This window comes from Eubalaena glacialis, chromosome 2, assembly GCF_028564815.1.
Source record: "Eubalaena glacialis isolate mEubGla1 chromosome 2, mEubGla1.1.hap2.+ XY, whole genome shotgun sequence".
Taxonomy (NCBI): Eukaryota; Metazoa; Chordata; class Mammalia; order Artiodactyla; family Balaenidae; genus Eubalaena; species Eubalaena glacialis.
Genome location: NC_083717.1, coordinates 158,675,338 through 158,698,878, shown reverse-complemented (window position 1 = coordinate 158,698,878; position 23,541 = coordinate 158,675,338). Strand labels below are relative to the sequence as shown.

Here is a 23,541-nt window from a genome sequence, read left to right as displayed (position 1 = left end):
GCAGGGCTGGATCTCCTGACTCTCACTCTAGTGTGTGGCTACTCATCACAATCAGAGACTTGTCTAGTAGGAGCCAGCTCTCTCAGCGACTGTGCAAGTGCCCACAGACCATTCTGACCAGCTGGCAGAACATGGGCCAGCCCTGCTCTGCTCAGGAAAGGCCTCTACTTGCCTCTGATATTCCCTTGACCTCATTAGACTCAGCAGGCCCATCTTCAGGCTGAGTGCATCCTCCTAGGTCAGAAGACCTGCAAGACAGCTCTACCACCTGGCCCTGCAGCCCCACTCCTCCCAGGCCCCATCCAGAAGAAACAGGGTGAAACAAGGCTGGTCCACCAAGGGAAAAAAAAGGCAAAAAACCCAGTCAGAAGTAGGGGGCAGACCTACGCCTTTTGAATCAAAGACACTTTTGAGAATAAGATGAAGAATGAGGCTCCATCCCAGAAAAAATGCACCCCTCACCCAATACTGCCAGCCACTTAAGATATTTCTAGGCTCCAAGTTAAGAATCCTTGCCCCCTAGGATGTCTCCTGGGAGCTAGCGAGGGAGAGAAGAATAAAAGGCACCAGATGTGGAAATATCTGCCTGTTAGAAAAATGTTCCACCCCCACCCCACCCCTTTCAGTCCAACTTTGGCACCTGGGGAAAAGAGCTAAAGGCTGGCACGGTGCCCCCTGACCTTACCCCAGACAGGACGCCAGGCTGTGGGTAGACAGAAGCCTGTGGGAACAGAAGTAGCAGAACAAGTCCCCTCCCACACATCCTGCTGCCCCAGCCTCCCCTGCCAGCACCTGGGGCCTTGTGCTTCGTGAGCATGGCTGCAAATGAGCGCCTGTGGAAGCAACAAGCCCACGTCCCGCTTCCCCTGAGACAGGCCTGGGCACGATTGCCTCTCCCCAGCCCGGCCAGACGCCAGTAAGGAGACCACTCACAGGTTGGTTGGTCAGCAGTGGTTATTACACCATTGGCAAATAACGAAACGTGTGTACATTAGTGACAACCACGGGGCCAGCAAGACAACCCACAGAAGTACCTGAACAGAGTCCACGACATTCCTCCCAGGAGGGAAATCAACAGAATACACACTCACACACACACGCGCGAGCACACCAACATACCACAGGGTAGAAAGCAATAAATTATGGGCCTCGTTCCTGCCCGGATCCTAAGAAAAGGCACAGTTAAAGAGCAAAGCCTCCCCAGGCCACCCTCCTGTGTGTCCCCTGGGTGGGCCCTCAGTCTGGCAGCGGCCAGGCGACACTGGAGGCCTGAGCAGGGCTCGCTCTCCCTGGGAAGAGATGAGCTTAACTATTTGGCCTCTTACTAGAGAAGAACTATATACAAGGGAAGCGGCCACACCGGCCTCGGAGGGCAAAGGGGCTCGCAAGTCACTGGCGCGCCCACGGCAGGTGAAGGCCCTTGCCCGGTGCCCCAGGGCACTCTCCCAGGGGTGGCCCTTCTGAGGGCCCCGGGCGGGGCTCGGGTGAGCAGGGTGAGCCCAGGCTGTGAGCGAGGATGCCACCGTTCCTCCCCGTCCCTTGGCACAGCGGCTCCCTCCCCCAGGACTCAGTGTCAACCTGTGGAGTTCAAGGCCTGGAATTTCTCCCGCAGGCTCCTCACTCTGCCCTGCTGGCTTGGGTCTGCCGGGTCCCTGGGACCCTCTTCTTTAGGCCGATACTCTGCACACTCCTGGAACTCCGGGCCCTGCCCCGCCTGGGCTGCTGGTGAGCTCGGTCCCCGCCCGCTGGCTGCCTCCAGTCCCGCGTTGGGGCCGGACCGGGGCCCCTTCTCCATGACAACCATCCGCCGGTTGTCCTCCAGTGTGAGGTCTGCGGTGACGTACAGGGCCTCCCCTCCGGCCGGCGCGCTTGGGGGTGGCCCCGCCAGAGGCTGAGGCTGGGCGACCCCTGGGCCTGCCGGGGCCCTCCTGGCGTTCAGGCTGCAGCAGCGGCCCACCTTCCCCGACAGGGGCGGCTGCGGCTGCATCATGTTCTCCGGCAGCGAGTGGCTCCGGTTGACGGGCAGGTTGCGCGGCCGGCTGCCCTTGGCCTGGAGCGCCTCGTCCTGGGAGGCATATTTGGAGCAGAGCTCTCGGACATCGGGCCAGTTGAAAGTCTCGGTGTCCAAGGGGCTGAGGGGGCTTCGGGGGATGTGCCAGGCCCCAGGCGAGGTGGTCCTCGGGCTGGTGGCCGAGGGGCTGAAGGAGAAACGCCGTGGCGATATCTCCCTGGCAGAGCCGGGCTTGGGCGGGCTGTGTTCCTGGGCCGTGGGCTGCTCGTGGTTGAAGAGAGACAGCACTGGTTTCCTCTTACCTGTGAGGAGACAGCGAGCCGCCTGAATCCCCGTGCAGGAGGGAGCAAGAGGACATGAGGGCTCTGGGCTGACCTCAACTCCCCTTCCAGGCGAGGCTGGTTGCTGGGGTTTTGCGTGTGATGGGAGAGAAACCTCACTGACCATCCACGGCACCCTTACCAAAGGGAAATGGGAAGAATGAAGAAAAGGGGGTGGGGTGGGGTCAGGGGTCAAAGGAAGAGACGAGAGCCTCTGCTCTCCTGGAAAACAGAGGCCCGTGGCCCCAGGCCCCCTGCTCCACAGGAGGAGCTTGGCCTTGAGCGTTAGACCAGCTCCAGGACTCGCCCCAGCCCTCTTTTTGGTAGAGGTCCTTTAGGGGGTCACTTTCCCAGAATCCAACTGGCTCCTAAAAGGTGCTTCCATCCCTGGCTTGCAGGCAGAGCCCTCCGCCCCTCCCCCTTCATACCTCTGCCACCAGATGGTGCTCCAGCCTCCTGCTGCAGGTGTGGGGTGGTGGCAGCCACCTTTTCCCACTGCTGCGGTGGCCTGGCTGTCACCGACTTGCCCTTGATCCGGAGGCTGTACTGGCGAGCCAGCTGGTAGACCTTGCTCTTGACTCGCTCGCTCACGTGGCTGTCCATCACGTGTGAGAGCTGCAGGATGCGGGGGTGTAGTGGGCTCACCAGCTCCCCCTGGGCACCGCTGCTCAGCTCCTTCACCAGCTCCTTCAGCTCCCGGGCCAGGTGGGCCGGGCTGGGTGGCTCAGTGGGGGAGGCACTCTCCGGCGAGGCAGCGGCTGACTCCTCAGTGATGGCCCCCAGCTCACGCTCCTCCAGGATGAAGAGGGGCTCGTGCAGGTCAAAGCTATTGGCCTGGCCTTGGCCTGCTCCTTTCCGAGGGCTCCCCTCAGGAGACGCCATTTCCTCCCAGATCTTCACAATTTCCGAAGACGGGCGGAACTCAGCATCTGTGATGGGAGCTGGGTCCCCAGCACGAGCCTGGCCTGGTCCTGGGTAGTCAAAGAGGGCCCATGAGGCTGCCCGCGAGCCCACCTGTCTCTTATGCCCCAGCGGAGCCAGTGGCTCCGGGTCTGGCCTGGGAAGGCTGTTGATTCTGGAGACTGAGTTTCTCACCAGTCCTTTGGGGATGAAGGAGAGGCTCTCCCGGCGCCGGACACTAAAGCCTGCATCGTGGTGCTCTGCACTTTCATAGTAGCTCTTGATTTTGTCCAACAACAGCCGGTCTCGGGAAGAAAGCTTCGATTCCTTTGTGCAGGAAGGCCTGTCTGGCTCCGCTGGGCAGCCTGGGCTCTGGGGCTCTGTCCCGTTGACAGAAGGGTCACTCTCTGCGGCCACCCCCATACTGATGTCCGCTTCTGGAGGGAGCTGAGAGCCCAGGGAGTCTGTGGTGCTCCCACGGGGGGCCAGGCCCTTCTCACTGTCCTCTAGGCTGATCACACTGCTGCTCCGGCTGGTCAGCCTCGGGGTCCCGAAGCCGCTGGACTTGCCGTCCTCCAGTGCCAGGCTGCTCTGCCGAGAGAAGTTGCTGACGAACCGCTCGGCAATGACGCTGGCCTGGTCCAGCACAGAGGGAGGCAGGAGGCTCTCGGGCTCGTGGGCGGCCCCCATCTCCTCCTCCTCGTCCTCACTGCTCAGGACCTTAGGGTCCTCGGTGCTCTCGGCCACCATGAAGTCCACCATGTCACCCGGGGGGTCCAGTCCCAGCAGCAGCTGGTGGGTGTCAAGCTGCATTTCTAGGACTTCTGGAGCCTCTGTGTCTGAGGGCATCTCCTCGGTCCTGGGACCTTCAATGGCAGCCAACACCTCCTGCTCTGTCCCAGACTCAGGGTCTGGCTCAACCTGGGAGGGCACAAAGAGCTCATATGAGCCAAAAGCCTCCCTCACGTGACCCGGGGGGATGTGGGGACAGCACAGCCTGCTCAGAGCCTAGTGAGAGCGGCTGCGGTTTCGGACTGCAGGCAATCAGAATGAGCATGACTCAGGAGTGGGCAGCAGGTCCTTAGGGAGAGGATGTCCCTTAGTCACCCTGCAGCTGGGGTGCTGGGTCCACATTCTCAAACCCAAGAAAAATTCTAGGAACGCAGATGGGGTAAAGTGGTGGCACCTCTCAGTGGCAGCCTGCCTGGAAAGTACAGGGACAAGGTGGGAACATGCAGCATGGGGTCAGAGCCACGGCACCAGGACTCCCCTGCCTGATGGGAGGCGGCTCCCTCAAGCCCCAGTAGCTCCCCACATGGAGGTTGTTCTGGGCTGAAACCCGGACCTAAACAACTTCCCTGAGGGGTCAGGGTCTTCCGTGTGGATCAGGATCCAGAGGGCAGTAGGACCACGTGCTGGAATCCTGTCAGAGGGTAAAGATGGGGATCTGGCTCCTGCCAGCCAGCCTCCGCCCCTGTGCAGGACTCTGCATGTGCGCAGCGGATGGCAAGGAAGGAAGCAAAGTTGGCAACTCTCTCTTGACCACCTTGAAGGTCATTTGAATCATAAAACCAGCCAGTACAGGCAGCTTTCCAGAGGAATCTTTAGGGAGAACACAAGATAACACTCTATAGCCCGAGGAATCAGACCTGATTCCAATCGTTCTAGTCTAGAATCTGCACAGTGGGACCCAGGAGCTAGGCCTGTAATGTCCAACACAATGGCTGCCAGCCACACGTGGCTCCTGAGCATCTGAAATGTAGCCAGTCCACGTTGCAAAAACCGCATACCAAAAAAGTACAAAATACCTCATTAGTAGCTTTTTAAAACACTACATGTTGACATGATAGTAGTTTGGAAAAACTGGGTTAAATAATTCTTTAATGTGACTATTAGAATATTTTAAATTACACATGAGGGGACTTCCCTGGTGGCACAGTGGTTAGGAATTTGCCTGCCAATGCAGGGAACATGGGTTCCAGCCCTGGTCCAGGAAGATCCCACATGCTGCAGAGCAACTAAGCCCGTGCGCCACAGCTACTGAGCCTGCGCTCTAGAGCCCGGGAGCCACAACTACTGAAGCCCGTGCACCTAGAGCCTGTGCTCCGCAACAAGAGAAGCCACCGCTATGAGAGGCCCACGCACCGCAACGAAGAGTAGCCCCTGCTTGCCACAACTAGAGAAAGCCTGCGTGCAGCAACGAAGACCCAACGCAGCCAAAATAAATAAATAAATAAATTTTTAAATAAATAAAAATTTTATAAATAAATAAAATTACACATGAGGCTCACATTCTATTATCACTGGACAGCACCATTCTGAACTCTTTTCCAATGTCACCCAGGCTTCTCAATGTCCTGGCTGTGAGGCCCACCCCTGGGTCTAAGCCTCATGAACTTTTCCTTGTAACTCTGCAAAAGCAAAGGACTCCATTCCACATAACCCCCAGATAGTGTGGGGTGGCAGGAAAAAGAGTGCAAGCTTCTGGGTCACAGACCCAAGTCTAATCTGAGCTGTCCCTTAGAAGCTGCGCAATGTCAGGCACGTCAACCTAACCTGAGTCTCGTTCTCCCTGGCAGAGCTGGTTCAGGAAACAGAAGGAAGAAATAAAACATCAGGCACATAGGAGGTGTCCAGTAGATAAACACCTTACTCCTTTGCCAGGTGGGACAGGCATGATTTAAATGTCTGGCACACTAGCAGGGCAGAGCTTTATGCTCTATTCAAGGAGGCCTGGCCAAGGGGACCTATAATCTGGTCACTTCCAATAACTGTGCCCCTTGGCCAGAGTCTGCATCTGCCCAAAGGAAGAGGCACCTTTTCTAATTCAGAGTAAGCAGCTGTTGGTCACCAAGCCGCATGCCCACAGGCCAGACAGGCTTCCTGAGGGCACGAGAGTCCTAGGGAGTGGGATTCCCTGTCCCCATGGGCCCAAAGGGACAGCCCATGCCTGAAAGCCCCATCTGCACAGCTGGAGATCTGGGCTCAGGCGCCTCTGCACTATCCCCCTTCCGCCTGCTGGCCACTCACCTCTGGCAGGGAAGACACAGACTCAAAGCTCAGGCACTTCTCAGCGGTGGTTGGAGATCGGCTGCTGGGCCTTCTGCAGCTCTTGGGGTCTTCGGGCTCCCTGCGCCCCTTCCCCTGCAGCAAGCAGAGGGTAGTCGTCAGCTCCCAGGACAACGGGGAGCTGGTCCCTTCTGCATCCCAACCCTGGCAGCACCTCCTGAGCCCCAAAGGGGCTGGGCTGCGTTGAGATCCAGCGTTGGACCTGAGCCATTCCAGAGTCAGCCTGAACTGCCAGGTCTGGGGACTCAGAAATCCCTGCCAGGCATGCGGTTCCCTGTGTGCGGGCCTCTCCCCCTCCCCCCACCCCGCCCCATTAGTCATGCCCATTGAGTAGCATGCTGGTTCGCACCCAGTGCTGGAACAACGAATGCCAGGGGCTCAGCAGGGCGTGACAGTGAGCAAGGTGTTAAGAAGTGCTGACGGCAGGCAGGAAGGAACAAGGACGGAGGGATGAGAAGGGCAGGGGAGGGGACTCTCGGATGGGCATGCGCGTGCCAGGGAGCATGCAAGGAGGAGGGGGAGATCAAAGAGACACCTCACCATAGCGCCCCGGGAGAAAAGTAAAGCGTTGGCCCGATAGTGCCAGCAGTGGAGGGCGGCCAGCAGGGAGCTGGCAAAGTCGGCTACCTGCTCCGCCACTGCCAGGCTCTCCTCCTCCTCCTCCTCCTCCTCGCCTGGGGGCTCTGGCCTGGCCCCCTTCTCGCTGCCTTCATGCCCTGCCAGGTCCTCCAGAGAGACCTGAAAGGCCTGCTCTTCCTCCTCCTCCTCCTCCTCCTCCACCACCTCCTCCTCCTCCTCCTGCTCCTCCCGGGCAGCCCCTTCAGCCTCCGACCGCAGGCCCCGAGCACAGGGGGGCTGTCCAAAGTCCAGGAGCGTGCCGACACTGCCCGCATGCTGTTCAGAGCACAAGGCCCCCTCGTGACAGGCCTCTGGGCAACCCCCCCTCCTCCTGCAGCAGCTGGGGCTGGGGAGGCTTCCCAGAGAAAGCCACATCTAGACACCCAACCCCTGGTCTCCACTAGGCTCCCACGAGAAGCAGGGGGTTCTCGAGGTGGGAGGCTGGGACTGGGGTCTGGTCAGGAACTCAGGATCCAGAGAGGCCTGCCTGCCCCAGGGAGAGGGCAAAATGAGAGGATCCCGGCTGGGCCAGCCACCACCAGGGTGCCACTCCAGGGAAAGGGTACAGAAGGGTCCCCTGGGCAAGGGCCAGGGCTTATTCATCTCTGAGACCCTCATGACAGAGCCTGGTGCACAGTAGGTGCTTGACAGGTGTTTGTTGAGTGAATGAAGATGATGGGGGCTGACCTGGGCTGCCCCCCAACCTGTCCAGACAGTCCCGTGTGCCCCTGGCCTTACCTTCATCCCTGCTGCTCTGGCTGCTCCGCCACCACCGGGTCCCGGCACAGCGGCGAGGGGGAGGGGGAGCGGAGATCAGTAACCCGGAGAAAGAGCCCCCTCACAGAGGCCTGAGGCCCAGAGCCCCCGGGGAAGACCGCGTCAGGGGCTCCTGCCCCCAGAACCTTCACCAGGTCTCCCGGGCTTTCAAAGGAATGACTGACAGACCGGGAGCCGGGGGTGCAGAATGGCACGGTCACTCGCTCCTGCTGTCACCCAAGGGCAGAGAGACAGGGTGCAAGGTGTGCAGGGGGAGCCCAGACAGCAAGGGGTGAGGCCCACTTCCAGGGAAGAACGAGGCAGAATCCCCTCTGAACTGTGCGCAAGGCCCACACCCTGCTGGTTGCCTGCTTCACCCTCTCACCCCCGCCCTAGAGCGCCTTAAAGGGGGCACCTGTCCACCCCTCACTCACTCACCTTTCTCGCTGAGTTGCCTGAGCAGATGTCTGGATGGCTCTGATGAGGAAAGCGAACAGGCAGAGTCAGAGCAAGCCTGAAGCAGCCCTGCCTGGCCCTGGTCCCACGCTCACAGCGCCACACGCCCATCACCAGCTCAAAGTCCACTCCAGCGGGGCCCCCCACCGCCTGAGGGCCTGAAGAAGGCTGCCCTCGCGACCAGCCCACAGGGAGACAGGGCCCAGGCCACTGCCCCCACCCACCTGGGGACTCTGCTGTGACCCACAGCCAAGAAGCAGCCCTGCCCCCCCATCCTTGCATTAGCACACAGCCCGGGGCCCTCAGCTCCAGGGCCACAGCCCCATGCTGCCCCCTTCAGAATGACGAGCCTCTCTTGAGGGCCCTGGCTCCACCGCAAGCCCCACCTTCCTTCCCTGCACGGAGCACATCAGCGCCTTAGCTACACCCAACGCCAAGCCCCTTCACAGCACCCCAGCTGGAAAGCAGAAGTCGCACCCGACTTTCTATGGCCCTTAAGGCCTGGCACCGTGAAGCCTCGCTGCCTGTTGGGGAGTGTTGCCCAGTTGTACAGGAGCTGACCAGGCTCTGAGGACAGAATACAAAACACATTCATTAGGCTGATGGTGTCAGCACCTCGCACCCCGCCTTTCTGGGGACAGACCTGAGACAGGGAGGCATGTCTCAAGGAACCTCTCTACAGAACCTTGCCCTTAGCCCATATTGCCCTTGACCAACTGGCATTCAGTGGGAGGCCCACTATAAACTTGGAGCCAGAAGGAAAGTCTACTGAGGTCTCTCAGCTGTTCCTGGACAGGAGAGCAAACTGAAGAACCTTTTTTCTAAATGTGCATGGGCACACACATACCTACACTCTATCTGCATTGAGGTAAGTAGATATCCAATTGTTTTTAAAGTGAGAAATACAAAATGCTCTTCTCTTTCATTTTAAAACTTGTAATCAAGAATATTTAATAAGCGGACTTCCCTGGTGGCACAGTGGTTAAGAATCCGCCTGCCAATGCAGGGGACACGGGTTCGAGCCCTGGTCCGGGAAGATCCCACATGTCGCGGAGCAACTAAGCCCGTGCGCCATAGCTACTGAGCCCGCGTGCCTAGAGCCCGTGCTCTGCAACGAGAAGCCATGAAAAGCCCGCGCACCACAACGAAGAGTAGCCCCCACTCGCCACAACTAGAGAAAGCCCGCGTGCAGCAATGAAGACCCAACGCAGCCAAAAACAAAATAATAAATAAAAGAATATTTAATAATTGACAAATGATGACAACACCTTACTTATCCATATAGTGTACTTATCTGTCCATCCCAGCTCTCTGGAAGTAGGAAGCAGAAAAGGCCCAGGGGCAGTCAGAGTAGATGGCTGAGAGCAGGCCCTAAAGCACTTCCACTGGCCTGAATCCTCCCTCTCATTGACTCACTGGCCTGCTTTTACACATGCTTCTCGCACATTAAATCGATTAATTTCTAACAGAAGAGGGAAGAAGGAAGGGCTACTACAGAAAAGCATGCCAAGACTGATAAGGAGAACTCTTCAGTGTAAAGATGGACACAACAACTCAATGCCAGCTGTCTCTATGGCAACCCACAGCCCCACCTCCCCCCGCAGCCCCGGAGAATGGAGTTGTTCACACGCCACAAAGATGCTGCCACACCGACTCCAGAAAGGGAAAAGTTCAACTGCGTCGGCCTCCTCTATTTTAAAAGGCTCAAGCGTACGAAGCATGTTTTAGAAAGATGTCTGTTTCATAACGATTAAAACTAAAACACGAAAACAAACAAAACCCAACTCTTAGTGTTTACAAGCTAAAATCTCAGCCTTGTCGAAACTTCAGCTCTGAAACGGCTCCTTTCCTGAGTGCCTTGCTTGCTGCAGTTTGGAAGCTGATGTTATGACAGGTAGTATTACTATTACCACCATCGCCACAGTCACTTACTGACTACCTCCATGTGTCAGAAGCTTCCAGTTCAAAGCTATGGTAAGTTAAGGGGGAATGTTGGACAGGAGAATTATAGGAGAAGAAAGGAAAGGGGGGGAATTCCCTGGCGGTCCAGTGGTTAGGACTCCGTGCTTTCACTGCCAAGGGACTGGGTTTGATCCCTGGTCAGGGAACTAAGATCCTGCAAGCCAATTTGGGGCTTTCAACACATGGCACCGTAGAACTTTTGCAACCATGGCAAGTTTGCCTAGGGTTCGAGATCCATCAGGAGCAATACCAAACAAAACGAAAACACAAAAGCTTTCCAAAGACTGCTCGGTTCCACCCTCCAGAAGACCAAAGCCCATACATCAATCCACACAGCTGTTCAGAGGACCCGTGAGTCATGCCAATCAAACCCAACTCACTGTGGGGATCCCAGTCAGGACATATCTCCCATCACTCCTCAATCTTTCTCTCTAGGGGTCTCTGAGATGGTTCTCACCCCAACTCCCACCTCATGTGTAAGTTTGACAAGTGCCTGGCGGAAGCCAAATCCATCCCTGGGCCTCGAATGAAGGCGAGGGTAAAAACCGAGGCAGAAAACACACACATTCATCACTACAAGAGCCGAGAATAAAAGCAAGGTTTTCTCTTTTCAATAGACGATTCATTCCAATACCTCCAAGTACGCAGCAGCAAGCCCAGTCATGAAAGAAAACCCAGGAAAGCAGAACTTTTCCCTGAGACTCAAAGTAAATATTTCCCGTCTGGATTTGGTGCCACTTAAAATCTAACTCATTTTCCCCACGTCCTGCCTCTGCTCTGTTCCAGAACTGGGCTGGGGACCATCCATGACGTCTGAGCGTTACTCTGGCTGACTCCCAGTATTCTAAGTGGCAAAGGAGGGAGGTTTTGATCGCAGAGAAGTTAAGAAGGGGGGCCTTGGAAAAGGAGGGCTGTCCTGGGTGGGCAGCCCTGGGTGGGCAGGAAGGGCCCAGAGGGGCCTCGTGGAAGGCAGGATGCTACAGACACGCCCATTTACCCTCCCTCCTGCCCTTTCCCAGGATTTCCGGAGGGTGAGAGCCAGCCCCAAATGCTGCTGCAGAAGGTTCCCCGCCTGGTCAAGGGTCCTGAAAAGAAGGCTCTCTGCCCACAAAGCCCCTGCCTTACCAGACTGCCGGCGCCCCTGGTGCACATGGGTGGACACCTCATCCTGGGAGGCCTTCTTCAGGCGCTCTGGGCTGTGGCGGTACCGACTGGGATCTGCACCCAAGAGAGACAACCAGGCCTTTGGGATACCATCAGCCTTGGCGTGGACTCTGCCCATTCCTGACCACAACTCTGCCGCCCAGCCCAGCTCCAGGGGCCACAAGACTCCAGAGCTCCCTCCTCTTCCATCTTCCATCCTCTTCCATCTCGGAGCACGAGGCACAGAGTCCCAGCCACCAGCAGCACTGAGCCCTAGTCTTGCAGTGGACCCCCAGTCTTGACAGAAGGAGCCTCCCCATCCTCCCTGCTCTCTGGAACGTAAGTATCAGGCAAAGCTTCCCCAGGTCTGACCTAGAGATGTGCACCATTAGGGACAAAGCAGGCAGAAAGGGTACACTTACAATAGGAATCCATTTCCAAGATGGCTTCTTTGGCCTGGAAGGGAAAGGAAACCCACCTCGTTGCTACCTTGCTACGTGCCGTTTCTGCCTCGGCCCAGACTCACTCTTGTGGCACCGAGGACCGTGGCATCCGCTGAACTGATCCCCACTGTCCAGCGGGGCCAACGTCCAGAAGGTGAGGCCCCAGTGGACCCCGGAGCTGGTTCTGAGGGACCCTCTCCCTGTACCCCATCAGGAACCCTGGGAACTCACCTTCTGGGGGATGGTGGTATGGTGGTTCTCCAGGATGAGCCTCTTGATGTGGTGAGTCCAGTTCCGTTTCTCCTCCACAGTTTTGGCCTGGGAGGACCCAAGGGAGAGGGAGCGGGGGTTATCATGACAGACCTGAAGCCATCCAGCGTGGGCTGGGCTTCCGCCGAGGAGGGCAGAGGCGAAAGAGGGCCTGTGCTGGGGGCTCTGTGAGGTTACCTTGACTCCTCAGCACAAGCCTGAGAGGTGCCCACAACGACCTCTACCTTCCAGAGGGAGACCCTGAGGCCGGCGCCGCCGAGCGAAGGGGCGGGTTCTGTCCCCAGCCCCGCCCCAGCCGCGCCCCAGCCCGCCGCTCACCTGGATGTTGTACTGCTGCTTGCTGTGCTTGTAGTGTGTGACGGTGAAGCACGGGGATTCTCTGGTGCTCTCAATCAGCATCAGGGAGGAGCACTGGGGCAGAGGGAGAGGGCAGTCAAGCACGAGGCGGGGAGCTGACCTGGGGCCCCAGCCCCTCAAGACCATCTGGGGAGGCAGGGAGAGTAATCTTTAAGGGTGGAGCTGCGTCCACACCAACCCGGGGCCCAGTGAAGACGACACGGAGTGGAGCCCGGCCGTCGGGAAGGTGGGAAGGCGGCAGAGGAGATGGCGGTGGCCTTGTTACCGGGATGTGACCCTTGTAGACAAAGTGATCTCCCCGCTTCTTGGTGATGAGCAGTGCTTTGTCAAAGAGGAAAAAGGTCTTCTCGCTGCGCACACGGTGCACGCGGAATGTGCCCTCCAGGACGAGCTCTCCATAGGTGGTCAGGTCTGGCCCCTTCCAGTTGATGAGCAGAGACTGAATCTCCTGCAGCAGCGAATCCCCGACCCCCAGAGTCAGGGTGCTCGAGACCCTGCTGGGGACCACACAGGGCCCCAGGAGCCACCGCCTGGGTTCTGCAGAGACATGCTGCACCAAGGGCTCCCCCCAGAGAAGCCCATCCTCACCGACACCACCCGTCAGCTCGCATTCCCTCTTCCAAACCCCGCCCCACCCGCCTGTCCCTCCAGCTACCAGCCCCAGAGCACCTGGAGCCGGACTGCGTGCTCATGTCTCCTCTTCATGTCATTGATGTACCAGGCCACGCAAGTCATGGTGTCAATGGCGTCCTCTACCACCTCAAAGCCATCCTCTTCCTCATCAAAATGTTTGGCGATTTCCTGTGAGGGAGACAGGGGCTCAGGCAGCCCAGACTCAAGGGCCCTGCCCCTCCCTCAGGCCCCTGTGTACTCGGGAGGACCCTTGGGTTACCTGGAGTAGCAGGTGGTACTTGAGGATGCGCTGGACTGGCTTTAGGAGGTAGGAGCCCAAGGGCAGTGAGTGCTGCAGCAGCTCCTGCCGGTCCCGAAAGAACTTGGCCTGCTGCTTGTCCTGCATGCACTCGGTCAGGGCGGCCACTGAGCTGGAAGTGGAGGAAGGGGCCATCACCAGGGGAAGGCCTGCGTGGGGAGGTGGGGTGCTCTGGACTCGCCAAATGGCTCTGCTTCCCCTCTCCACCCTAATTACTCACTTGGGGTAGTTGTTGCAATACTGGGTGTAGATATCAAACTCTTGGCTCTAAAGAAAGATCAAAAATAGTAATTTCAGGAAGACTCCCGTTTGACTATAAACCTGGGTGTATCAAACACATGCCCCTGGCCCCCAGAGCACACTCTCGCCGAGGATCTGCAGATCCATCTCTGTACCCATCTGTCTCGGACATGCCATCCACCCAGCAGCCCCTGGCTCCACCCCAAATGCCCTTCCTATCTGAGGCCGGGCACTCAGCACTTCCCGTGGAGAGAGGCCCCCAGCAAAGCAGGATGGTGGCAAGGACCCCGCCCTTCTTACCCTTTCCACAAAGCAGCTGGCCACAGCCACTGGGTCACTATTGCAGCTGTCCAGGTCTCTGAGTAGCTGGCTGGGTAAGGGGAGAATGGTCGTCAGACCCCAGACCACTCGCAGCCTCCAGTCACCACTACACCCCCTCCCCACCCTCCTGGTGCCCACACACACGCCAGCCCTGGTGTCAGCGAGCCCTGCCCGGGGCAGCCAACACAGAAAGTATCCAGCACCACTGCAAAGGTGGGGGACAAAAAAGAGCCATGCGCGCCACAAGCAGGAGAGGGAGAAGGGACAGCAGTACCCACCTCGGGAGGGGACACAGCTCCTCTGCAGGCAGGGGTCAAACACACAAAAGCAGACATTAAAGGGGGAAGGAGAGAGGGGGAACTCGCAAAGAAACCAAGGCGCCCAGTTCAGAAGGATGCAGGAAAGGGGAGAGACCGGGCGAGTCTCCCAGCACTGCTTGTTCTTAAATGGGGGCTCTATAGGAAACCCCAGTGCTCCCCCTGCCTTCCCCTCCTGTGCTCCTCTTTGCCCAACCCCCCCCCGCCCCCTCCCCCGGCCTAAGTCTCGCCTCTGTCTGCCCTCCCAGCTTGCCCAGCAGGAAGTCCTCTGCCCATCTTAAGACGCCTGGGGTATCCTCCTGTCCTATCAATGCTGTCCCCACAAGCTCTGCTCCTCTGGACCAGTGCCCTCTCTCTGGGGAGTCTGGGGGACCCGGGAGCCACTCATGTGTGATCTTCGTGGAGCCCCTTTGCCCTGAAGCAGCCCCTCGCCAGGCCTCGCTCGGCCTCCCTCATCGTGCCTTGCCTGGCTTGTGTGTTCCCCTAATGGGTCAGATCACCTCCAGGGAGCCCCGACTTCCCACGGAATCAGTGGGAAGGTGGAGAAGAAACGAAGAGATCTGCACTGGGGGCCCAAGATGAGAGGGACAAAGGGGCCACGAAGGGACAGGGGGGAGAGCATCACGTGCAAGGGTTCAGCAGTCCCCTGAGGGGCGCTGGCCCAGGCTGGACCCAACATGAACACGGCCTCAAATGAGCTCCCCTGCCTGACAGGAAGCACATCAGCCCCAGGGCACACAGTCCCACAGGCCCTCTCTCCTGCAGGGAGCTAACTATACCACTGTACAGGGATGGACCACCCTTCCCCACCCTCGGAGATCAGACCCTGGCCCACGTGTCACAGCCCACGAGACCAGGGACATCCGGGGCTCCTCCCTAGGCCCTGAGATGGGCCTCACAGGCAGAACATGGTGCGTGTCAGGCCCGCTCCATACCTGTTCAGTGCGTAGATGCTTTCTATGTTCCCAAAGAGGGCACTGACTTGCTCCGGGTTCAGCAGCCCAGGCGTGTCAATGATCCTCAAGAGGTAGTCCTGCGTGGAGTGAGGCGTCAGGGCCCAGCCCCCCAGGCACGATCCTGTCCCTTCCCGTCTTCCCTCTCCTCCCCCAGCCACATCTCATTTCTGTACTGCATGTTACAGCTATGACACAATTTCACAGACATCACCTACTGTACTGGGCTGGATAGTTCCCCCTCAAAATTAATATCCACTCGGAACCTCAGAATGTGACCTTATTTGGAAATAGGGTCTTTGCAGATGTAACGATTAAGGACCTTGAGATGATACCATACTGGATTTAGGGTGGGCCCTAAATTCAGTGACTGGTGTCCTTATAAGAGGAGGACACAGAGAGACACAGAGAAGGCCATGTGAAGACAGAGGCAGAAATTGGGGTGATACATCTACAGGCCAAGGAACACCAAGGGTTGCCAGCAACCTCCGGGAGCTAGGAGAGAGCCCTGGAACGCGCTCCCCCCCTCAGGCTTCCGGAAGGAACCAACCCTGCCAGCATCTTGATTTTTGACGTCTGGCCTCATAAACTAGGACAGGATAAACTAATGCGCCTTAAGCCACAGTTTGTGGTTGCCTGCTAGGCAGGCCTAAGAAATGAATACACCTCCCTCCGAAGGGCAGAGAGCTCCCTCACACAGTCGCCTCCTCCAGTGTGCCTCCCAGTGTGAAACACACGTACATGGCCCTGCGAGGCCCTGCATCTTCAATTTACGGATGAGGAACCTGAGGCTGGGGGCTGTGAGGGTGGTTTACGCAGGTGCCCAAGACCCCGTAAGCAGGCAACAACAGGGCAGGAATCTGGGCGCGGGCGGGGTGGGGTGGGGTCCAGAGCCAGTTTCTTCACTGCGGTTCAGTCTCCGCTAAGCACAGTTGTCGCCACTCCCTATCAAGGGTGCGTACGCCCCAAGCATCTGCAGGAAGTTCTGCTGACCCAAGCTACTGATCGGACCCCAAGTCATAGGGCAGCGTGAGCAGCCAGCGGCTTCCCGGGGCCTGAGCCGTGAGGCCTCCCCACTACTCCATGGGAAGCAACTCCTGGAGACAAACATGTCAGGGACAACTTTCCTTCCCTGGGTGGAAGTAGGTTTATGCGCGAGAGCTGGGCCACCCGAAGCCAGAGGCCAGCCCCAGTCGCAGAGGAGAGGGGGGTCCCCTCCCAACCTTAGCTCCAAAGCCCCGCGGGGGGCGGGGGGCGAGCCTCACCTCCACGATGCTGCGCAGGTCCTGCACGTATGTGCGCTCCGTTTCCACGATTTCCCGCACTACTCGACCCACGTAGCTGAGCTTGTGCGCAGGCGCCACCGACGCCCGGCTGTTGAAAGGGGACAGGGGCCCCCTCATGCTCCGCCAGCTGCTGGAGTTGTTGCTGTTGGGGAGACGCCGGCCGCGCGGGGAGCCCGCCCCGTTCTCGGCCGAAGCCTCGGAGCCGCTGGGCTCCTCCATGGCCCCGCGGCTGTCACGGGAGGAGCCCGACGAGGAGGTGGTGGAGGTCAAGCTCACCGGCCGCTCTTGGCTGCCATCTTGGTGGAGCGAGGCAGAGACGGGCATTCTGGCATTGCTGCCTGGTGGGGGCGCTCCGGGGAGGTTCTGGGCGGGACAGACAAAGGGCAAACCTCTGGAATCCTTGCAGAAACAGAAAGCAAAAGGGTGGCTGCCAGAGGCTGGGGGAGGAGGGAATGGGGAGTTACTGTTTAAGGGATACAGAGTTTCAGTTTTGCAAGATAATGAAAGTTTTACGGATGGATGGCGGCGATGGATGCACAGCAATGGGAATGTACTTAATACCTCTGAACACGTAAAAATGAGAATTTTATGTTATGTGTATTTTACCACAATTATAAAAGCAACAGCTCTGAATCTCAAGGAGGTCCCTGCCTTCAGACCGTATGAGCATCTGCAAGGATGCCCAAACGACATTCCTGCCTGACTGCAACAGCTCCACCTCAGTCTTTCCCACGGTGGACGAAAGGTGGACCACATCCAGTAACAATAAAGGGCTCAGAAAGCTGAGGCCCCAGAAAAGCAGAGAGGGCATCTCTGCCAGAGCAGCGGTCCGGGGTGCCTTGTGATGGAATCCGAAGCCCAGTGCCTGTGCTCCAGCAAAGTACCGAGCTTCCCAGAGCCTCAGCTCCTTGCCACCTACCCCGGGGCTGTGCCCCCGAAGATGCAGTGACCTGCTGGATGTACAGCTCTGAGCCTGGTGCCCAGCACAGAGCAACGGCTCCATAAACCATCAAAACAGTGATAATAATGGCAGTTGTCAAAAAGCACTTCCCAAGTGTCCACCTGTCAAGGATCCGGCTCTTAACAATCGACGTGCCAGAGGGTAAGATGCTCCCCAGGATTGCAAAATCTCTGGGGCCACCAGGGGCTTCACCATGAACCTGAAACCTTCTGGATACTGACGGAGAAGGCAGAGGAGATGATACAAAGGCTGAACCCACATTACCCCCCCTGCCCCCAGCTCCAGCCCCTTGTACAGGTCCCTGACCCACCCTGGCTCCAGGGGCACAGGAAATTCCCCAGGGCTGAGCCACGGATGAGTCTCCCTAAGTTCCCTTCAGCACAGCTAGATCTAGATCAGGGCAGCACAGCAAGCAGGAAACTGCTCCCAGGTAAGGCAAACATAGCCTCAGGTGGACTTTATTCCCTAAGCAGATGTTGTGGCTCACAGGTAGGCCAGCCTGGAGCAGCAAGTCTGTGGAGGTGGGGTGGTGGCTGTGGGCTTTGGGAAGGTCAAGGACACTCCAACCCCATCCCAGAGCACCAGAGCTTACCAACACCACATTCCAGAATGTTCATTTGATTGCTGTTTTCACAGGAAAAATGTTCTAGAGCATCCCTCTCACCTCTACTGCCCCAAAGACTTCCACCCCTAGTTCTAAGGATCAGAAGCTACTAGATCACAGGCTAGAGCTATGAGGAGAAGGGTCTAGAAGGTACCATCACTTTGGCAGCCTTGAATTTGCCCCCTGGTTTTCTGTGCCTGTGCCCCGACCTGAAACCAGTGTCCCTACCTGTGCCAGCACCCCTGGGCTCTGGCTTTGGCAAATGTTCTCTCTGCCTGGCCATTACTTCCTCCCCATCCACCCCATGCCATACGGCCCCCCAACCTGTGTCACTTATACCAACCCTTGGGTCTCAGAAGCCACCCCCCATACATCCCCAGAAACCAAACCTGGGGGCCCCTTCTATGTACTCTTACAGCACCCCAGGGGTACCCCTATTGTAGCACTCACTGTGTGAGACCCCCTGCCCTAGGCTATAAGTGACCTAAGGGCAGGGGCCTTAAAAGGTGATCTGGCAAATGGATAATGTACTACTACTGAGCTAAAGTCAGGAGCGTTGAGACCTGTTTGCCATGCACGCTAGCCCAGCAAGGACCCTCTCAAGCACAGCAATTTCCCACTGCATGTCTCAGCTGGGGGACGGGGTCACCTCCGAGGTGCTCTATGTGAGCCTCTCATTTTGCAGATGAGGACACAGTGGCAGCACTGGGGCCAGTCCAGCGTTCTCCCTCCCTCCAGGTGCATTGAAAGGATTAATTAACAGGATCATCTTGGTGAAACTGAGCATCTCAGAGGAGAGCCCCTTGGGAAATGCAGCACCGCTGCTTTTTCCTACCTCCTCAAAAGAGCCTTTAAGATTAACCAGCTAGTCATTTCTACCCACCGGTGGCGTGTCATTTCAGCACAAAGAGAGACAAAGACCCAAACTCCGCCCCAGCCCTTAAGCCCAGCCCTGTGGGACTCTGGTGTCCTTCAAAGCACGTGCACTGTCAGGCACAGCCCAGCCCCTCCACCCCTTCTCCCCCTCAGCCCCCCAGGCCTGTCAATCCCAGCTAGAACAATGGGGTAGGGACTTAACGGCCTAAGACCTTTCCCAGATCAAACCTGGGATCAGTCAGCCCTTATGGGGATGCTAAATGGAAAAGGCCCAAGTCCCTAATGGATTTCACAGCTGGCCAGGTCATGGCCTTAAAGTGAAGGATTAGTCACAGCCCCCCCCCCCCCCACACACACACTCTCAGGGAGATTTCTCTCTAAAGGGTACCTTCTGAGGGTCACTCTTTAGGGGCTCCGTTGCCATAGGGTGCAACATAAGCACACTTCAAAAGCCCAGGAACTAAAACATATTTTCTACTTGGAGAAATTTTCTCTGGTTGCACACACACATCTGCCTGCAAACCAAGCTCATGTTTTCAAAGTAGTGTCCATGCCCAAATCCTCCTGGGGTTAAAAGAAAGCATAATGACTAACAGCGAAAAAGTTCCAAGTGCTGTAGACATAACATGACCTTTTAATCTCATAACATTTCTATGAGGTCAGTACTATTATTATCCCCATTTTACAGATGCAGAAACTGAGGCCACAGAAGTAGCATGCAGTAGAGCCTGGATTTGGACTCAGGCACTCAGGCTTCAGTGTGCATGCTCTCCTGCCCCTGCCCGCTGCTGGCTGCCTCCCTGATGGATTTCACACCAGCTAGAACCACAGCAAAGGATTAGTCACAGCCCTGGATGCCGTGGCTTTGCCTCAGCATAAGCCACGGGGGACATATTAAGACATAAAGGTCAGGGCTTTTAACATGACATTTCACTTATCCCACAAAGGCCAATGGAGGTTAAAAAAAAAAAAAAAGAGAGAGAGAGTTAAGATTCCTTAAGGCTATTTCTAGACCTCCTACTATGTGACATTTGCCCATTTACCCTTTCCTTGGAACAATGTAGAAAAATACAGATTCCAGGTCAAAGGACTGCAGGTCACAGAGAGGGGAAGAAGCACGAGGGCATCGGGATCGGACTGTAACTGCTCGGATGATAACAGAAGCCCTACAGTGACCAGGAGACCTAGGATCACGAGGCTCTCTCTCTCTCTCTCTCTCTCTCCTGGGCAGGAGGACTCGCTGGAAAAGAACACAGAGACCCAGAAAGGGAGGGATGAACAGCAAATGGGGCAGTGAGAGCAGACAAGGCAGAGTCTAAGTGGGACTGTTAGCAGACACCATTAGATAGGGAAAAGAGACATCACACCTAATGTGAGTGCACTCTGGTCCTAAAAGCCCAATCCAACCATTACTGTGTGTGTAGTTCAGGCTCCCACAGAGACGGCAGAAGCACCGGCCCACGTGTTCCTGGGCGGAGGCAATCTTTCCTTCCTCTCCACGGAGCATCACCCCATAGCCCCAAAGATTAGAACTCAGGTCTTCAAACTCATCTTGGAAGACACTGTCCACTGGGGCAGTGGGCGCCTAGAGAAAGTTAACAGACAGCAGCCAAACCCCAAGTCAGATGTCCACGCCCACCCCGTTCTGTCACACTAGTCTCCAGTTCCCTAAGTATCGCTCTGCAGTGACCTCTTCCATCTTTCAACACAAATCAATCCAGTCAATCATCAGTCAGTGAGTCAGTCTTCTAGAAAACTCTGTCTCCCACACCTGGGAAGCTCTCTTTGATAGGGTCTCGTAAAATCTTCCTGATGGGCCCAATAAGCTGCTCAGACATGCACCTTTAAGGGTCGCCGCACAGGAGAGGAAGGGAGATCAGTTTCCTTTTTTTTTTTTTTTTAAACTTTTTCTAAGTTTAATCCACACCCTTCCTCCACCCACACCTCTCCAGGTTATTGGCTCCACCAACGGGGACCTTCCCTGAACATCCCCGGGCAGGAACGCAAGCAGGCTGCAGCAGGCCCCTTGGATTCCCAGCACAGCTGACCGGGGCCAAGTCCCACATCCCCCTCTTCCCCGCGAGGCCTCAGCACCGTGCCCCCGATCTGACCTAGCCTCCTGCCTCCAACAGAAAAAAGTGACCATCCAAACCCCACCGTAGCCCCCAGGTTCTGTCTTCAGGCCTCTTGTCACTAAGGCAGTAGGACCCTGCTCCCTGAGCCCACCGCCAGCTTCAGAAAGAACGGTCCCAGAGGGGAACTCACCTGGAACCTTCTGGAGAACCTCTGCTTCTCTGGTCCTAGGGAGTCCCCAGGACTCAGCAACACTCCCTTCCGGCCCTCCCTCGGGGGTTAGTGGGCTGAGAAGGCAGGAGACCGGGAGGAGGCTGTGCAGGCCGGCGCTCTGGAGACGCCCCAGAAAACATTTTGGTTCGGAGAGGCTGGGTCCAGGTGCAGAGGCGGCTGACGTCATCCTTTCACCTACCCCGCTTTGCCCCACACCCGAGAGGCGGAGCGCCACACCTGCTCTGGAGGCGGGCGGGAACCGAGAGAGGGGTCTCCCCCAAAGGCAGCTGCTCCAAAGTCCAGGGAATCAGCGGATACCGGCAAGCGGGCCAAGTCCTTCCCTCCTCGGGGGGCTGCACGCTGCGCGGCCCTCCTTCCTGACCTTCTTTCATCTCCCAACTACCGACACCTGCTAGATATTCCAAAGGCTCTCCAAACAGGGGCAGCCACAGGCCTTTGACTTTCCCCCTAACCCCTCAACTGCACTGTCCGGATCTGCTCAGAGAGGCACCAGAAGGAAGCAACAGAGAAAAGCCACAGCTTTTCCAGACAAACAAGGCGGGAGCAAGGTGAACTTCCACAGAGATCTCACCCTGAGATCCTGAGCCCAGCTGTGTTCTACACACACACACACACACACACACACACACACACACACACACACACACACACATCCAGCTCAGCACCACTCCAGACACGCTGCTGCCCAGCGCTGTCCCCACAGAAGCTGGGCTCTCTCGGGTCTGTTCCTACGGCTCCCCCGGCCAGCAGATGGTGAGCAGAGCTGGGTGAGGTCATACCAGCTGAGGACACCTCTCACCACACCATCGAGGCTTTCCTGAGGATGGGGAGGATCCCTGAGAGGGTCTGGCCTTTGCCCCTCTCCTTCTGACCCTCCTGTCCCTCCCCAGAGACTCAGGGGCCACAAGCACCCTAAGGGAGGACAAGGGAAGGCTCCCTAGGGACAGACTGTGTTCCATGTGAGCAACGTGACTGCCACAGAGGCTGTGCGAACAGTGTGACCAGGGTTTCTGGGCCACCCAAACCCAGGCCAGCTGGCTCAAATTCATTTTCCCTCGTGAATTCCTTTTCCCACCACCCAGGAATAGCAGGGGCCACCATGTGTGGCTGAGCCAGCTGCTAGGAAGGAAAGGCTCTGGTTGCCAATGGAGCCTTCCCACCTGAATTCTGGGAGGGAGTCTGGACATACAGACTGAAGTCCAAAAAACTCCCTCGGCCTAGCCTTGGAAGGAAAGGAAAGCCCCTGGCATCTCGTTTCAGTAGGAGGACCACTCACCCACACCTCACTGTCCCCACCACCCACAAGCTCATCAGCTGCTCATGTTGCTTCTCAAACCTGGAAGGTGTCCCAGACATTCTCTCCCTACACAAATTTGGTCAAATCATCTCCCTCAGAAAGGTCTCCCCAACCATCACCAACCCATCCAACACACACACTGTTGCAGACTGAATAATGCTTCTCCCCCAAGAATATCCACATCCTAATCCCTGGATATAAGGAGCCTATGCACGTTACCTTATATGGCAAATGAGACTTTGCAGATGTGATCAAGTTAAGGATCTTGAGATGGGGAAGATTGTCCTAGATTATGTGGGTAGGTCTGAGGTAATGACAAGGGTCCTTATGAGAGGGAGGCAGCAGGAGTCAGAAGCTGATGTGACAGCAAAAGCAGAGGGACAGAGAGTGAGAGATTGGTAGATGCTAGGCTGCTGGCTTTGTAGATGGAGAAAAGGGACCCCAAGTCAAAGGATCTAGGCGTCCTCAGGAAGCTGGAAAGGACAAGAGAACAAATTTTTCCCTGGAACCTCCAGAAGGAACATAGCCATGCAGGCCCAGACTGACGTCTGACCTCTAGAACTCTAAGATAATAAATGTGTGCTGTTTTAAGCCACTAAGTTTGCAGTTTGTTACAGCAGCCATGGGACACTAATACACATGCACTTCTTTGAACTCTAATGAGCCTGAGTATCACATAAAGCACTGGTCCTAGGGGGTTCTTATGTGCAAGTTTTCCTTCCAGACTAGATAATAAAACCCAGTGGGCTGGGCCTTCTTTCACCCCCAGAAGGCAATGTACACACTAGGTGCTCAATAAATTCCTGCGGGATTGTGCCTAGAGCACTCCCACAGTCAGGTGAAAGATAAACAGTAGTCAAAGTCAAGACCTGACCCAGTTCCTCCCAATGAGTTTCCACATTAGTCACTGCCAGCAAGTTTCCGATCCACCAAGAGGCACACAGGAGCAGTGACTGCTCATTCACCCCAGCAGTCCCGTACCCTACGCCCCAGACAAGGGACTGGAGCAGGGGTACAGCTGCCCTGCCATGCCACATATTAAGTGACCAGCCACAAAAACTGGAAGAAGGGGAAAGTGGCCAAGGGACCACTTTGCAGTTTGGAGAAGGGACTACAATAAAATGGCCCTACAAATACCCCAGG

General features: G+C 56.9%; 1 protein-coding gene across 7 annotated transcripts in view; it reads right to left on the bottom strand.

Annotated features, from left to right (window-relative positions):
* Positions 1-936: 936 nt before the first annotated feature.
* PLEKHG3 (pleckstrin homology and RhoGEF domain containing G3) overlaps positions 937-23,541 on the bottom strand; it is a 41,746-nt gene continuing 19,141 nt past the window's right edge. The window contains exons 2-19 of one of the 7 annotated variants that reach the window (XM_061180906.1): positions 16,333-16,752; positions 15,050-15,147; positions 13,777-13,846; positions 13,457-13,503; positions 13,198-13,348; positions 12,975-13,106; positions 12,571-12,753; positions 12,267-12,431; positions 11,910-11,996; positions 11,658-11,691; positions 11,218-11,310; positions 8,608-8,697; positions 8,113-8,151; positions 7,657-7,676; positions 6,841-7,194; positions 6,262-6,375; positions 2,760-4,152; positions 937-2,313 (exon numbers count right to left, since the gene is read on the bottom strand). In XM_061180906.1, the coding sequence (XP_061036889.1) occupies positions 1,574-2,313; positions 2,760-4,152; positions 6,262-6,375; positions 6,841-7,194; positions 7,657-7,676; positions 8,113-8,151; positions 8,608-8,697; positions 11,218-11,310; positions 11,658-11,691; positions 11,910-11,996; positions 12,267-12,431; positions 12,571-12,753; positions 12,975-13,106; positions 13,198-13,348; positions 13,457-13,503; positions 13,777-13,846; positions 15,050-15,147; positions 16,333-16,677 (4,155 nt within the window). In that variant the 5' untranslated portion in view covers positions 16,678-16,752 and the 3' untranslated portion in view covers positions 937-1,573. Of the gene's footprint in view, positions 2,314-2,759; positions 4,153-6,261; positions 6,376-6,840; positions 7,195-7,656; positions 7,677-8,112; positions 8,152-8,607; positions 8,698-11,217; positions 11,311-11,657; positions 11,692-11,909; positions 11,997-12,266; positions 12,432-12,570; positions 12,754-12,974; positions 13,107-13,197; positions 13,349-13,456; positions 13,504-13,776; positions 13,847-15,049; positions 15,148-16,332; positions 16,753-23,541 lie in introns of those variants that run through there. The other 6 variants (XM_061180905.1, XM_061180907.1, XM_061180908.1 and 3 more) reach the window with 6 other exon arrangements.